At 43.6% G+C, this 14,562-nt stretch overlaps 2 protein-coding genes across 2 annotated transcripts in view; both read left to right on the top strand.

Annotated features, from left to right (window-relative positions):
* Positions 1-3,496, top strand: part of LOC122772308 (leucine-rich repeat-containing protein 49-like) — a 31,907-nt gene extending 28,411 nt beyond the window's left edge. The window contains exons 17-18 of the mRNA XM_044030244.1: positions 374-527; positions 2,765-3,496. Of these exons, the coding sequence (XP_043886179.1) occupies positions 374-527; positions 2,765-2,980 (370 nt within the window). The 3' untranslated portion in view covers positions 2,981-3,496. The remainder of the gene's footprint in view (positions 1-373; positions 528-2,764) is intronic.
* Positions 3,497-5,067: 1,571 nt separating this feature from the next.
* On the top strand, positions 5,068-13,683 carry LOC122772631 (thrombospondin type-1 domain-containing protein 4-like). The gene is made up of 8 exons (XM_044030819.1): positions 5,068-5,310; positions 5,847-5,906; positions 6,020-6,089; positions 7,478-7,797; positions 8,975-9,410; positions 9,884-9,986; positions 12,155-12,291; positions 13,678-13,683. Exons 2-8 carry the CDS (start codon positions 5,878-5,880, stop codon positions 13,681-13,683), a joined length of 1,101 nt encoding a protein of 366 aa, XP_043886754.1. The 5' UTR covers positions 5,068-5,310; positions 5,847-5,877.
* The last annotated feature ends 879 nt before the right edge of the window (positions 13,684-14,562 follow it).

Here is a 14,562-nt window from a genome sequence, read left to right as displayed (position 1 = left end):
ACATGTTGGTGCAATATTGTATCACAAAAGATTTCACACTGACAGATGTAGTTTACATCACTTAAGTCCTCTCCTGCGTTTATAAGTGCACACATCCTGCTGCTGAGTGACAAGAATGCAATTAAAGTACTCGCATTGAAATGGATTCAAATACAAAAATGATTAATATTTTATTCATTCATGCAGTTTGGTCACTGTTGCCACATGAGTTTCGGTGTCCGTCAGAGAACACGGCAAACACATTTTCATTGTGTTATGTGGAGAGTGTGGATTGACACAAGCACACACCTTTATTATGTTGCTGTTACTCATTTTGCTGCCCCACTGTGTGTCTGTGACTCACTCTTGTGTCTGGCTGCTCTTCTTCTCGAAGGAAGCGTCAGTTGCAGTTCCTGTTGGAGGGGCGAGGCCGGCGGCCAGGACTGAGTCCGGAGGAGCTGCGTGACAATGGGAAGCTCCTGGGAGAAGGTCTGAGCAGAGCACTGTTCAACTACCCCAGCAGGGACTGCAGTGCAGAGAGTCCTGAGGTCAGTCGTCCTTTATCCACTGGCCATAAGGGACTGTGGCAACACAACACTTAAGACTGTGCTATTCTTAGCAATACACAATAAAACTAAATAAAAGAATTAGAAAGCCCATGCAATAAAAGTGAGTTTTAAAAAGCGATGAGATTTCTGGGCTGAGGGCATCAAACAACAAAGGCCTGGTCCTGTTTGGAACCATCAGTACTAGTAACCCTAACCCTTTAAAAACCAAGCAGTAAAATATTTCTACTCTCTCTTAACTCATAGGTTAACCAGTGAGGGGAAGAAAGGGTTTATCTGATGTGGTTCTTTCCTCATATGTATGTGAGAAGCCTGGCTGCATAAGCTTCAGTCTATGAGTTCAGTTACGTCTGATGATTCCGTGACAAAATGTGTTGCAGTCATCAAGTCAGGATGAAATAAAAGCATGGATCGACCTTTTTGAAGATCTGCTGAGGATGTTGTTGGATGACAGACCAGAGGAAAGATTGTCAACTCAGCTAGCACTGGGGCCTAGGGAGTTATTACATCAATCTCTGTTTTGGACTCATTCAGCTTCAGAAGAGATTCTGGACTCGGTCTTTAATATTTGGCAGTACATAACACACAAAACACCAGTGGTGCTTGGCTTTAACAGGACTCGTCTACGTCACATATACTTGTGCTATCACCAGGTAAGACCTCTGTTTGCCTTAATGTAGCCATTCAATAATATGTTGGAAAGTGTTCTTTGGAGCTTCTGCTTCATGTCAATGGGACTAGGTTGCATTGTGCAGTCTCCTTTTCTTCCTCATCACAAATCCTCCACTGGATTCACATTTGGTGACTGGAGAGACTCACTGAAGTTCACTGCACTTGACTGAACTTACTGACACCAACATGAGACTAGTCACAGGCAACTTTTACTTGTGACATGGAGCATTATCATGCTGGACGTAGCCATTGGATGGGATGAACATGTTCCAGAACAATAGACCATCACTCTTGGACTCATGACACATGCCAAAAATTCTAATGACGCCATCTGCTGAAATCCAGACTCATCAGACCAGGCTACAGTGTGCCAGTTTTCAACTGTTCAGTTTTGTGGAGCTGTTCTTGGCTGACAGGAATGTGGTCTTCTGCTGCTGTAGACCATCTGCTGATGCTTTTCGGCTCAGCACAGTTGAAGATGGAGACTTAACTGGAGCCTTTATATCAGCTCTTTCCTTTGATCTTGCAAATCAACAAGGTTTTTTTCCATCTGCAAAACAGTGGAATGTTATTTCATTCTTTGCACTATTCTGATTAGAAAGAGAGAGCTGCTCGAAGGTGTAAATACGGACCTGATGCAGCATGTTTGGCTGATTGATTACATGAATTTTACACAGGTGTACATGTTTTTATTTGTAGTGTGCACTGTAAATGTATGATTTCACTTTCAGTACAACTTTACCTATTGAGCAAAGACTTGTTACTGGCATCGTTTGGACCGATCAAAGACACAAAAACGACTTTATTCTCTGTAAAAATGAAGTGACAGATTTCTCATCAAGCCAGTGAGTTTACTGAAAAGCAAGATTCCAATGCTGTCACTAGATGTTTGCTCACAAATGGAAACCAGACACTGAATATTTTCAGAAGATGCAGCTAATGCGTAACATGCAAGCCGCCACATAACAATCAGAGAGTGATTTCTGGGATCTTCTGAAACCACTGAGAAGAACTGATATTACCCACACTCCCTCTTACACTTAGTCCCAAGAGATTTGAACCTAAGTCAAGAGATTTAGTCAAAGCTCTTGACGAACATCAAGAGATTTTGGCGTAATTGCCAACGTGGCATCTGAGAGTTTTAAATTTACTGAACAAAAAAAAAACAACCGTAGCATTTTTGCTACTTTTTTCAGATGGAAAGATATTAGCAGCCTTAATCACTAAAGTAGTCGCAGTTTTTCCAACCTCTGTACCAACTTCTCTCTGATGTACAAACATTTGGAGGCTGTGTGTTTTCCAAGAGACTTTTGTGCACATGTGCATAAATGACAAATGTAAAAAAGTTTATTTTTACCACATTTAATTCCCTGCGATGGCTACATTCAAAGTACGTGCAATGAGTGCATATTTGACAAATTTCCCACTACGTCAAATCCGATGAAATGATCTGTATCCATACTGTTTGAAGATATTTTTGTGAGTTTATTCTATGGTTTTTCCTATCACTGCTCTAATCACAAGGGATTCTTTTCTTTTCCTCACAGGAAAACACAGTGGAGTCGTCAGAACGTGCCGCCATGGTGGAGCAGTTCCTCCAAGAGTTGGTTCAACGGGCGTCAGACACAAATCTCAAGGGCGAGGCTCTTCACAAGCTCTGGCCCTCCATGTTTGCGGAGATGGTGAGAGACTGTGTGTTGGAGATGAGGGATCGAGCAGCCTTTTGCCAAGCCAGCCTTGCAAAGTTCTCTGAGACCAAGTGATGAGGACCAAAACACGTGGACGTAGTTCTACCGAGGACCACCCACGCTCAGACTAACACGCCACCAATGTAACACGTCATCACTTAGTGACTTTATCGATTGTTAAAATCTTCCATCTTTGGATGATAAGTGTTTTAAATGTGTCTAGAGAAGTTGTCCTGATTTGAATGTAGGTTTTCACTGAAAACACAGTCTGGTCTGTAACATACTTGAAAGTTAAAAAGGACTCACTGTGAGTTGTGGTCCTTACAGAGCGTCGTCTGCACTTTAAAGTCTTTCTGAATGGCCCCTCTTCACCATCACCTTCATCAACTAAAAATATGACTGGTGTCTCTTTTCTCGAGACTATAGAATTAATTTCTTTCTGTCTTAAATCTATTATCATGCATAGACCACTCACTTTCTCCTGCCTGCTGTAAAAAAAAAAAAAAAAGAAGGGCACAAAGACAAGGACTTTCCTTTGTTTTCCACTGATTTTCTGTATTGTACTCAGAATTAAAAGATTCTGTAATAACACTAAGTGTGAAAGATACCTTTGTTCTTGTCTTTACACTTAGGTAAAATGATGTTTTTTTTAATGCTGTTAAGGTGAAGGTTTGGGGATTGTGAGTGAGGAAAGGTCACCTAACATGCAGCTGGAGGGGGAAAGTGGCTCCTGTCTGACGTCAAAAGAAGGGTACAAACAAAGGACAAGGATTCCTCTTTCTTTACAGCTGATTGTATGTCATATAAGTGGAATTAAAAGATTCTGTAATAACTCAGATTATTTACAGGGTTTGTGTGACTGTTTTGTCTCTCCCTGGAAACCAGGCAACAAACCCGGGCCTCTTGTTCCTCCAGCATGAGTCCACATCTATAACATCTTATATTCTTCATGCTCTGGTTCTTTTTTCAGGCGTTTTGAAGGACAGCATTATCACACTTCAGTGCCGCTGGTCTAACATGAGGCTGAGGCGGTGTGTATGAAAGGTCCAGAACCTAATGAAGGATCCTCTGAGTGTTGTGAACTTGGACTGGAATGTCCCTGAAGGCTGGACCTGTTCTTTACCACCTGTTCCTGCTCCCTTCACTCAGACCAGCCCACGAACAATGTCTGAGGCCTTTGTTTAATCAGGCAGAACACAGCACTGATCTGGAGGAGTAACACACATGTGTACACACACACACACACGGTTCTGTCCACTGGCGATCAACTCCTTGCTCAAGGGTACTTGATTAGTTGAAGGTCTAAATGATGGTCTTCTGTTGATTTTGCTTTGCTTTCTACACTTTGACACGTAACTGAACGGTAAAAATGTTTGCCATGAAAAAGCTATAGCTAGTTTTGATTAAAAATAACCCACATTGCTTTGTGTCGATTCATTTTGTTTGCACAGCCTTTCACTGTTCTCCACGCTGTGATTGTAGAAAAGGGATGAGTGAATTTACAGCACAATAGATTTATTCTACTTATACTGTCTCCTAAATAATGCAGGGAATGGAGTTCACCTGGTTTCCAATTTGATGTTTACCTAACCTTAACCATAACCCGTTAAGGCTTAACCCTTACCTTAACCTAACCGCAGTTGACATCTTAATCCTGACCTTGACATGAGCGTCAGAAATTAGAGTCAGCCTCATGAGGACCAGGTTTTGGTCCCTATGAGGACTACTGCTCCTGACAAGGTCAGTGTTTAGAACAGAAACAAGTGTGTGTGCACGCGCACACACACACACACACACAGGTTTGTGCAGCTATTCTTTAGTAAACTGCATTGGATTCCATACATTTAAACAGCCTCGTCGAAGTGTTAATGCCTTACCCTTAATCTTAACCTAACCACAGTTCAAATCTTAGCCTTAAACTTAACCAATTCCTCAGAAATAAGGTGCTGCCTCATTTGGACCAAGTCTTGGTCTCCATGAGGACTACAGAAAAGGTGTACCAAGTCTTGGCCTCCATGAGGACTACAGTAAAGGTGCCCAAGAGGTAACAAAATACGCGAGTACACACACACACACACACACACGCACGTGCGCGCGCGGCAGGGGGCGCAGCAGAGGGAGGTTGTGCTGTGTGTTCGTGCGTCAAAGCAGATTCGCTGGAGTCTCGGTGATGATCAGCCCCCGGACTTTCTCCTGCTCTTGGAGTTAAGTCTCAAACTCTGATCGCCGATCGGGATTTCCTGCCTCACATGGCTCAGCGGCGAGTGTGTGGAGGGAAACCCTGCTGCATTTCCACTCGGATTCCCCTTTGCACCATGTGGATACCTGGGCGTGGAAGTAGTGGATCTGCGTAGGACGCACGGGTCAGAAGGGACAGTGAGGCGGCGCACACGTTCACCAGGCAGGTACGTATGCGTTTGGACTGTTATCGGTCGATGTCGTCGCTGAAATAAAAACATGAAGTCAAGGATTGTCACGCTACTACAACATTTTACTGTGAGTATTGTTTTCTCTCCTGGTTCAAGCACTAGAAAGTCTGCAGCACTGTCTGCCTCAGTGACAGTCATTTTGACAAGACATGGTCTGGGGGTTAGGGGGTCAAAGCACTTTCCTAACTGGGTCTCAGACCTGCTGTTACAGGGGCAGACAGTCTTTCATCAGGGGGGTCTCATTAGGAGCCTGAGGTGACGAGGTCAACTGACATGGTCAAGTGGGCAGAAGACAAACTGAGTCAGTGTGTGTGTGGAGAGAGTCTGTCAGTCTTAATCATGTAGGCACAAGTAATGTGATTTTTATTGTTGACAGAGAGACTCAACTGCTGAGCAGAGCCTACAGTGATCTGACACAGACACAGAGATCGAAACCGTGGCCTCAAAAGGCAGCATTTGTGCTGAAAGTGCCAGGAACACTCAGGTTAACGTGTAAACGTATGTCTTTACAGTCAAGTGTCCATCCTTAAGTCTCCAGGAGCCATGCACGGAGCCCGCGTCTGCATTCTCAGGTAGTGCTGTGTGACTGTCTCATTCTCTGATGATACATACTGCACCATGTTTGTTCAAACACTGCACAGGAAACAAAAACGCTGTTTTAGTAAAACGTCTTATTTGCCCGCAGAGTTTGTGTGCTGCTGCTATTTCTTTGGTCAGACTCTCTGGACTGCCAACACACAGCCGATCACAGGAAGGTGAGTAGAAGTTGTGTGGCACAAAAAGAGTGTTTAAACAGAATGTTTTTCATTTTCTTTTCCACTTTTACACACGTTATTTATTGCTGCTGCAAACTTTATCTGAAAACGGGCTCTGTCAAGCAAGTGTGTATTTTAATTTGTTTGTGTTTCCAGTCATTCTCCAACCTGTCTCGCTTCACTAGTGCAACGTTACACCAACTTCTGGCGTTAGTGTGAATATCACCTGACCCGGGTGCAAAGCTGTGACACTGCAATGACAGACAGTGAAATGTTCTGTTGAACTGACAGTGAGGGCTAATATCAGCAGACACGCTCTTGTCCTCCGGAGCCACAGGAACCACACGGGTGTCGGTGGTTTGGTTTGAGTCAGCTCCGTGTGTCTCCATCGGGAATGCAGCTGTGTGACCTGTGGCTGACCCGAGACACGACAGTGGCGTTGAGTTTCAAAGGCTGCAGCGGGGCAGAGGAGGTGGAGGGAGGTCTGAAGTCCCTCGAATAGCTTCGCAGGCTGATTGACAGGGAAAGAGCTTCCTGCCAAGTCTCCCTACTGCTTCTGTATTCCCTTTCCATCTGCTAAAAGTCAAAGACAGCTGAACTTTTACTACGGCCATGTGTTTGCCCAGAGAGGTTTCTTTGAATGGAGACAAAGTGCTCCTTAAAGAGCAGGATTTCCACACAGCTCCATGGACAAAGCCGGCTTGGCACTGGACTCCTGTTGGCAGGTTCCTCAAACAGAGAGTGCAGTGATCACTGCTAATACATCCCTGACAGAGCTGCACAGAGGGATAGAGTCAACAGTTAAAATGCAGGTAGCCAATGGGGGATAGGACACTAATATCCAAATCAGGGCTTTAGCGCCATGAACAGAGAGTCTTTTTCATGAACATTGGTAGGAAGCAGAGGAGCATTATAGACATGTTAATCAGATGAGGTCACTGACTTGAGCTTTTACACAGGGCCAGTATCTTCTAGCAGATTCAGTTCTTCTCAACAGGAACTTTTTCATCAATCCAAGTCCAAGTCTTGTGGCGCAATCCTGTTTCTTTGCATGTGTGATTCTAATGTCAGCCTATTGCTGATGCTGATCTTTAGAAATCAGTGTAGCCGACACATGATGCTGATTTGCTTTGGCCAATTTTCTTTTTTTTTACCCGACAAAATATAGCCATTTAGCCAATAACAAACACTACACAAAATTGAATTAAAGTTTATGGAAGTTAGAAGCATTTACCAAGCACACATGGTAAATTGCTGTGGGAATAATACACACCTCCTTGCATGGACATCCTGTTCAGGCTTTAAAAAATGCGTTTTTCTCTTATGCGTCAAAGTTATGATTCATTTTATATCCCATTTTTAGTGCAGTTATTTTTGTCATCATACAGGTTCATCAGAGGCCAGAGCCCCAACAGGAGGTCAGAGCTGAGCATGGAGAAGTGCATGGCTCCTGGGGCACCTGGGGTTCATGGTCAACCTGCTCCCGCACCTGTGGAGGCGGCGTACAAGAGCAGAGCAGGCCGTGTCTGCCTGTTTACTCTCCATCCCAGTATCCCTCAAGAAGTCATGGAGGTCATCCCCAGCACCCGGGTCTTGTCATCTCAGCCATGAAGCCATCAGTGTCTCAGCACCACAACACGGGCAGACCTTCCAACAGCAGCAGCCGTCGCGGTGAGCCGAGGAGAGAGCCGCGACCAGGCGGACGAAGGTATCACTCATGGCGATGGTTTTTCGTTCAGTTACACTCACACTTTGCAAGGCTGTCATTTTTTTGCCCAGTTTGACTACAGCCATCTTATATTCCACGATGATCTAACCATGGTGAAGAAAAAGAAGAGACCCGTGGCTCTGATGCCACTCTCATTCTCTTACTACCAACTGAGAGCTTTGTTAATAAAACCATGATTACGTTCATGACATTACAGTGAACACATGGCCAGGTCACAGCAACGACGTATGACTACTCCAAAATGTTCATCATCTTGGATTTAAAAACATTTAGCTTGATCCTGGCCAAAGATGGTGTGGCAGCTGATTGTCTGAACCTTCCTACAAATGACCTGCAATCAAATATAAACTCATTTGTAACCAGAGAAAGCACTCAGGGAGAGCAAACCTCCACCATGCCAGCTCCATTTCCTACAGAATCAATAGTTTACCCTCTCTTTCTTTCTGGGGCCATGAAGTGTATCCTCAGAAAACATCATCATTATACGCTTCCTTCGGAAACCAAAAACCATGACCTCCTCTGTGGCGATAATTATCATTACATGTCTCATTCTTTAACCTCAAAGCGACATTAAACACACACAAAAAATAAAGTCAAGTGTAAATACTGAGAAAGAAGTCATTAATTGTACTGTCGCGATGCTAATTGAAGAATATTTAGTGTTTTCCAGTACTGCAGCACTCTGTCTGGATCTGCAAGTCCTTAAATGGCCTGTGCTGCATGCTGAGCAGTCTGATTTAAAAGTGACTCTTTGTCACTGTGGCCCGTCTCACTGGCCTTCAGTCTTTTATTGCGAGAGTCAAAGGCTCAGCTTGTGCTTTGAAACTTTCTGACCTTCCTCCTGTTGTGCTCGCCTTTAAACAAATAGCACTGACAGCTGAGTAACGGGGGTTGTTTGAGATTGAACCTAGGAGCCAAATAAAGACAAAAGCTCCCTGATTTCTGCTACCAGGGTCCCTGCGCTTCTCAAAAGTCTTAGTTTGGTTCAAGCTTCTTGGAAGTTTTCTCAGGCAAAGAGGATGTTTAACTGAAATGTCCCTAAACAAAGAAGAAATTGATCCAATTTTTTTTGTTGTTGTTGTTGAAGTACGTAGGGACATGTGTTGATGTCGGTCGATCTGTGCTGTCACTGATTCTCCTCCTCTTCTGTCTTCAGGAGATTCAGTCATATCACCCCGGGGAGGTACGGCTACGGGAGAGCACCTTATGTTGCTCCGCTGCAGACGGACACAGGCCGACAGAGACAGAGACGCTCTGCTGCTGCTGCTGCTGCTGCTGCAAACCACCCCACTGCTAGAGGTCATGCTGGCCAGAGGTCAAACAACCTGGACCCCGCAAACCACCTCCATCGCAACAGCATACCCTACATGCGTCCCAGGGCACAGCAATCCACAAATAACCAGGTCTGGGCCCCCCTCTACCAGCCTGGTTCAGCCAAGCAGACTGAGGAGCAGGAGCTGCACTCGGGCAGACAGACCTCTGGGTCCCAGCAGCATCATCATCATCATCATCATCATCAGAGACCATATAACCCCTTACCTACTTCCTTCTGTACAGGCGAACATTCTCACTACAGCATCTGCAACAGTAACGTACGTAAGACTTTATTATCGTCATCAACGTCTTGGCCAGAGGTACATTTATGAATTTAACGTGATCACAATCACATTCATCACTTAGACCGGAGCTTGCCAGACCGTTTGGGTCAGTTACACTGATAAAATTGACCTTAAAATACATCAAATGTGAATAATAAAGTAGGATTTCATATTGTATTGGACACATTTTAACATGGGGGGGCTGTCAATTTATAAATGCTTTTTCTTAATTGCAAAGTTCCTTTAAGTTCTTCATCACGTATGGGATGGAAGGGTGAGGTGAGGGACATTCAGCTGCAACTTTAATTTGACACACTGTACCTTGAATACATAGCTCAGCAATAATGCAGGTGTGAGCAAGCTTGTGCATCAACACCTGCTTCTGTTGGAAGTGCGATCAGCAGTCATGTGACTGTGTGAATGTGTGTGTGTGTGTGTGTGTGTGTGTGTGCGTGCTCCATCCACAGGCCTGTCCTTCATCCAGCAGACACTTCAGGGCTGCTCAGTGCTTCTCTCACAATAGCCGACCTTTCATGGGCAGAATGTACAAGTGGGAGCCTTTCAATGAAGGTAGGTTCATTTGTGTACTGTATATATCCATCTGTTCATTTTCTAAATGAGCGTTGCAGGGGGGCCAGTCCCAACTGACATAGGGTGAAAGGGTCGCCTGTCCATCACAGGGCCACCATTCACTCTCACACTCATGGTGTGTCCAATTTACCTAATCCCCAAATCTACATGTTCGGGAGAACCCGGAGAAAACGTGTGGCCCTAATATACATATATATGTACAGCGACATTGAAACATAAAAATAAAGTCATGCAATGACATGGATAACAGTGTCGTATGACCATGTGCTTATTAGCAGGTAATATTTATCGTAGTTAAACATGAGAAATCTGATCATTTGCACTAAACACGATTTTTGTCTGACTAAGAAAAAGGAGCTAATGCAAGCTTTAATATAAAAAGAAATGACAACAAGAAAAAAAAACCGGTCAAAATACAGTTCTGAAAACAGTCCAAAAAATGTACTTTTAAAGGGATAGTTCAGATTTTTGAACATTAAGTTGCATGACACAGACACCAGGAGTAGAGTGGATGCAACGTGGTTAAATCATTCACCCGGTCCCGGAGCGAGAGCTGGGGTCACAGAACTAACAGGTTTTAAACCCCAAGCATGCATTCATATGTTATGTTAACACGCTAGAACAATAAAACCGCTGTCAAGTCACAAGCCGCGCAGTTTTAGCTCTTTTAGAAAGAGAGAGAGAGAGTGAGTGATTTTTGTGGCTGCAGCAACAAGAAAGCTCCGGCTTGTTGCTGTTGGTTCAAATATTTATACCAAGCTGAGTAAGATAAGACGCTCAGAATATGTGGTGCTCATTTCACTGATAATTATTATCTACCTAAAAAAGCAGTGCTGTGGCCAAACCCATGGTCAGAGAGGCTACGTTACCCTATGAACGTCGCCAGTAAAAAGAAATATAGGTTCTGAGAATGAACTAACCTAATACTTTGATGGCTTCACAGCCAGGTATCGTGCATTCTACACATAAGAAACTATACATTTGTGTGTAATTAAGTATCATAAATAAGAATTTACTGAACACGGATTCAGCCGAAAAAGTACTGTCCATAGTGTCACAGCTAAGGCTATTCTCAGCTCCCTGACATTGACATGAATGATTTGAGGTGTGTTATATTGTAACGGCCTGCATTATGTCATCTGTCTGCGTCCTCACAGATAAATGTTTATTCATGCAAACTCTGATCTCGCTCACTCGACGTATCCCGGCAACCGTCAAAACACTTCCTGAAATGTCATTTCTCGGAGGAAAGTAATGGAAATAAAAGCCTCCAAATGAATATCCTGTCAAACAGATGTGTGTTGTGAGCTCCTGTCTTTGCGCTGCAGCACTGGCCGACGGCTAACGCAGATGGAGGGATGAAGTAACCGCAGGTATCCTTTCGGATCATTTGACACCCCATCTTGAACAGTGTTTAAACGTGCTCTTGTGTGTCCCTCTAAGATATATCGAACCTTTCAAACTCACGGGCGAATCTGATTGATTAAGCACCTGAACAGAATGCAGAGAACAGCCAGGACTTCCACTGTGTTTGACTGTAAAATCACGGAGCTGGTTTCAGTGTAATGTTAGATAAATCTTACTGCTGATTTCATCCAACCTTTAAAGCTATGGCAGTAATGAGATTATATTAAGGTTTCCCTTAAACTTGTGGACCTTTAATCAGGTCAGATTAAATGTTAACTTTTTGGACTAAAATTGAGTTTGAATCAGACAGAATACAGCCTGAGGGTGAGACTCAAGCAGACCTGCATACTAATTGCATTAGTACCACAGTAATTTACAACATTTAACCATTTAAAGGTGTGTGCTTCCTCTGTGGTTTACAATTTAAAGGGCTGTTTCACCCATTTTTTCCACTTGGTCAAATGAACAGTAAACTTAAAACAATTATGTTGGATTCACATTCTATTACAGATTAGATATTATTTATTAAATTTTTTCAGATCTTTTACTCATAAAACATATATATATATATATATATATATATATACACATGTATATGAGAAGGTGCCCTACTGAGACGTGTGTATGAAAACGAAACTGAGATGATTCATCTTTATCGTGCGTATGCAATTTTGTTGTCCCTCCTTGTTTTAGCTCAGCATCAGTGAATACACTGAACCATCTCATGAATCTCCTTTCAGTTCCTGTGGATCAACACTGTGAACTCAACTGTAGGGCCATCGGGTTCAGGTTCTACGTGCGGCAGTCGGACAGAGTGATTGATGGGACGCCATGTGGACTGAATGACACCTCTTTGTGTGTGGCAGGAAAGTGTACGGTAGGACCCCCCTCTCTTTTTTTTTTTATTCCCAAAACACACCAGGAGAGGGTTTTGTTGTTTTGCTTCATATTTACACATCTAAGTCTTTTTTTTTTTTTCTCTCAATGCTTTTTAAATGTTGGCCTCACACCTTTCGTGGAGGCTGTACAACTGTGTTCAGTCTGGAATTTGTAGTGATGGCTTTTAGCAGCAGAGGGCAGCACAGCACAAGGGTTAAGCTCTTCCTGTGCGATGTGGAGGACTGGAATGGAGTGAAGTGAAGTGAAGTGAAGGTCAACAGCAAGCTGTCGCTCTCCTCTTGGGCGGAAGCTGGAGATCTATTCTTTCAAACATGTTGTAGAGTGATGTCATTTTCCAGTTGATGATGCTGATCCTGCTGTAGTTCCCATGCACTGTAATCCAGCGGCATTACCATTTAATCAAGAGAGAAAAGACTCTGATCTCTCTTTTTTTCAACATTATTACTCTTCACGTGGGTATAGTTTGATTAAAAATATAAACCATGGAAACTGCAGATTGCAATAAATGGGTCTGAACTGAGCAATTACACATAAAAGAAAAATGTTCCTGCATTAGACTTTGCTGGGGGCTTTTCAGGAAAGGGGATTTTTTTTCTCCCTCATCTCTTTCCCGTCTGAGATTTTCTCAGCTGGTCTCGCCATTTGAACTGGAGATCACCCAACGTACAAGCCAAGAGATAATATAAAAACATCTGGATCATTTAATTAATATCAGAGCTGCTCTCGGCTTTGAAATGTAACACGGTTATGGAATTTGATGAGGTTTTGTGTTTGGTACCAGGCGCTCTGCCACATACAATAACAGTAATGAAGGACTATACATAATGCACGTTAAAGTAAGAGACGGCATTGCCAGTTTACCGATAAAACAGAGCGCGTGAGCGAGCGAGGCTGAGACTGTAGCAGGAGTTAGTAGCACAGCCATTCATCACTGTCGTTGTCATCGGAAGCAGCGGCAGCAGCAGCGAGCAGGAGGGAACCATGGGAGGAATGAAGAGTCAGCAGCAGCTGAACTGGTTCACTCTGCATGACCTAAAACTGGTTAGAATTAAAAACGGCTTGGAACAGTGTAATAATGGATCAGAGAAATAATTGCATAAACATTATATCCACATATATGTACACGACACGACACAAGTTTTGCTTTGTGGCAAATGTTAGTATGTTAATGTTAGCATTGAACTCAATAAAATACAGTAGGAGTATTAAATAAACAACAACATTTCTCTTTGGTTGCATTTTAATGACACCATCCTCTCTTATTCGCTATTACTAGTTAGTCAGTGTGTCGTCTTTTGTTTTTGTTGTCTGTGTTTATCATTAACGTATGAAGACCACTCACTGCTGTTCCCTGCGTGTCCAGCAGTGAACCCCACACATTTTGTTTTTGTTTTGTTGTGTTTGGCAGAAATCATGCATTTAACACTTAATAACCTCCTGGAACCCAAACAACAGTGACAGCTGACAGTGAGACGGACGTTAAATATTTGACATGAGCAGGTTCGATTTTATTTGACACCCACGTTGAGTGGTAGTGGTTAGCACTCTCGCCTTGCAGCGAGAAGACCCGGGTTCGAGCCCCGGTTGGAACAAGGGCCTTTCTGCATGGAGTTTGCATGTTCTCCCCGTGTGTGCGTGGGTTCTCTCCGGGTTCTCCGGCTTCCTCCCACAGTCCAAAAACATGCAATGTGGGGATTAGGTAAATTGGACACTCTAAATTGACCATAGGAGTGAGTGTGAGAGTGAATGGTTGTGTGTCTCTAGTTGTGTGTGGCCCTGCGATGGACTGGCGAACTGTCCAGGGTGTACCCCGCCTATCGCCCGATGTAGCTGAGATTGGCACAGCACCCCCCGCGACCCTCTGGTGGAGGATGAAGCGGTTAGATGATGACTGACTGACTGACCCACGTTGAGTGTCATCACAATCAGACATGTTGTTGCATCATTTAGCTGTTAACTGACTGATGTAACAACCTTAAGGCTTCAGTTTTCAGAGCAGCAGCAGCAGCAGCAGTTGAGATCCATGTGGAATAAGTGCCTGGTTTTGATGTGGTTCTGGTTTCTAGCTCTGTGCAGGAGCTAATTAGCTTCTGTGAAGCATAATCCACTCAGTCACTGTGTGACACACTGCTTGATGGTGTCTGGTGCAGCAATGGCAGAACTATCTTGTTTTGAGAGGATTTCAGATCTGCTCTGTTTTAAATTCTGCAGCAGCTCACTAACTTGTGGTTTCTTTTACTTTTCTTTT

This window comes from Solea senegalensis, linkage group LG7 (assembly GCF_019176455.1).
Source record: "Solea senegalensis isolate Sse05_10M linkage group LG7, IFAPA_SoseM_1, whole genome shotgun sequence".
Classification (NCBI taxonomy): Eukaryota; Metazoa; Chordata; class Actinopteri; order Pleuronectiformes; family Soleidae; genus Solea; species Solea senegalensis.
Note: the sequence above shows the minus strand (reverse complement) of the source record. Positions and strands in the feature narration are given on the sequence as shown.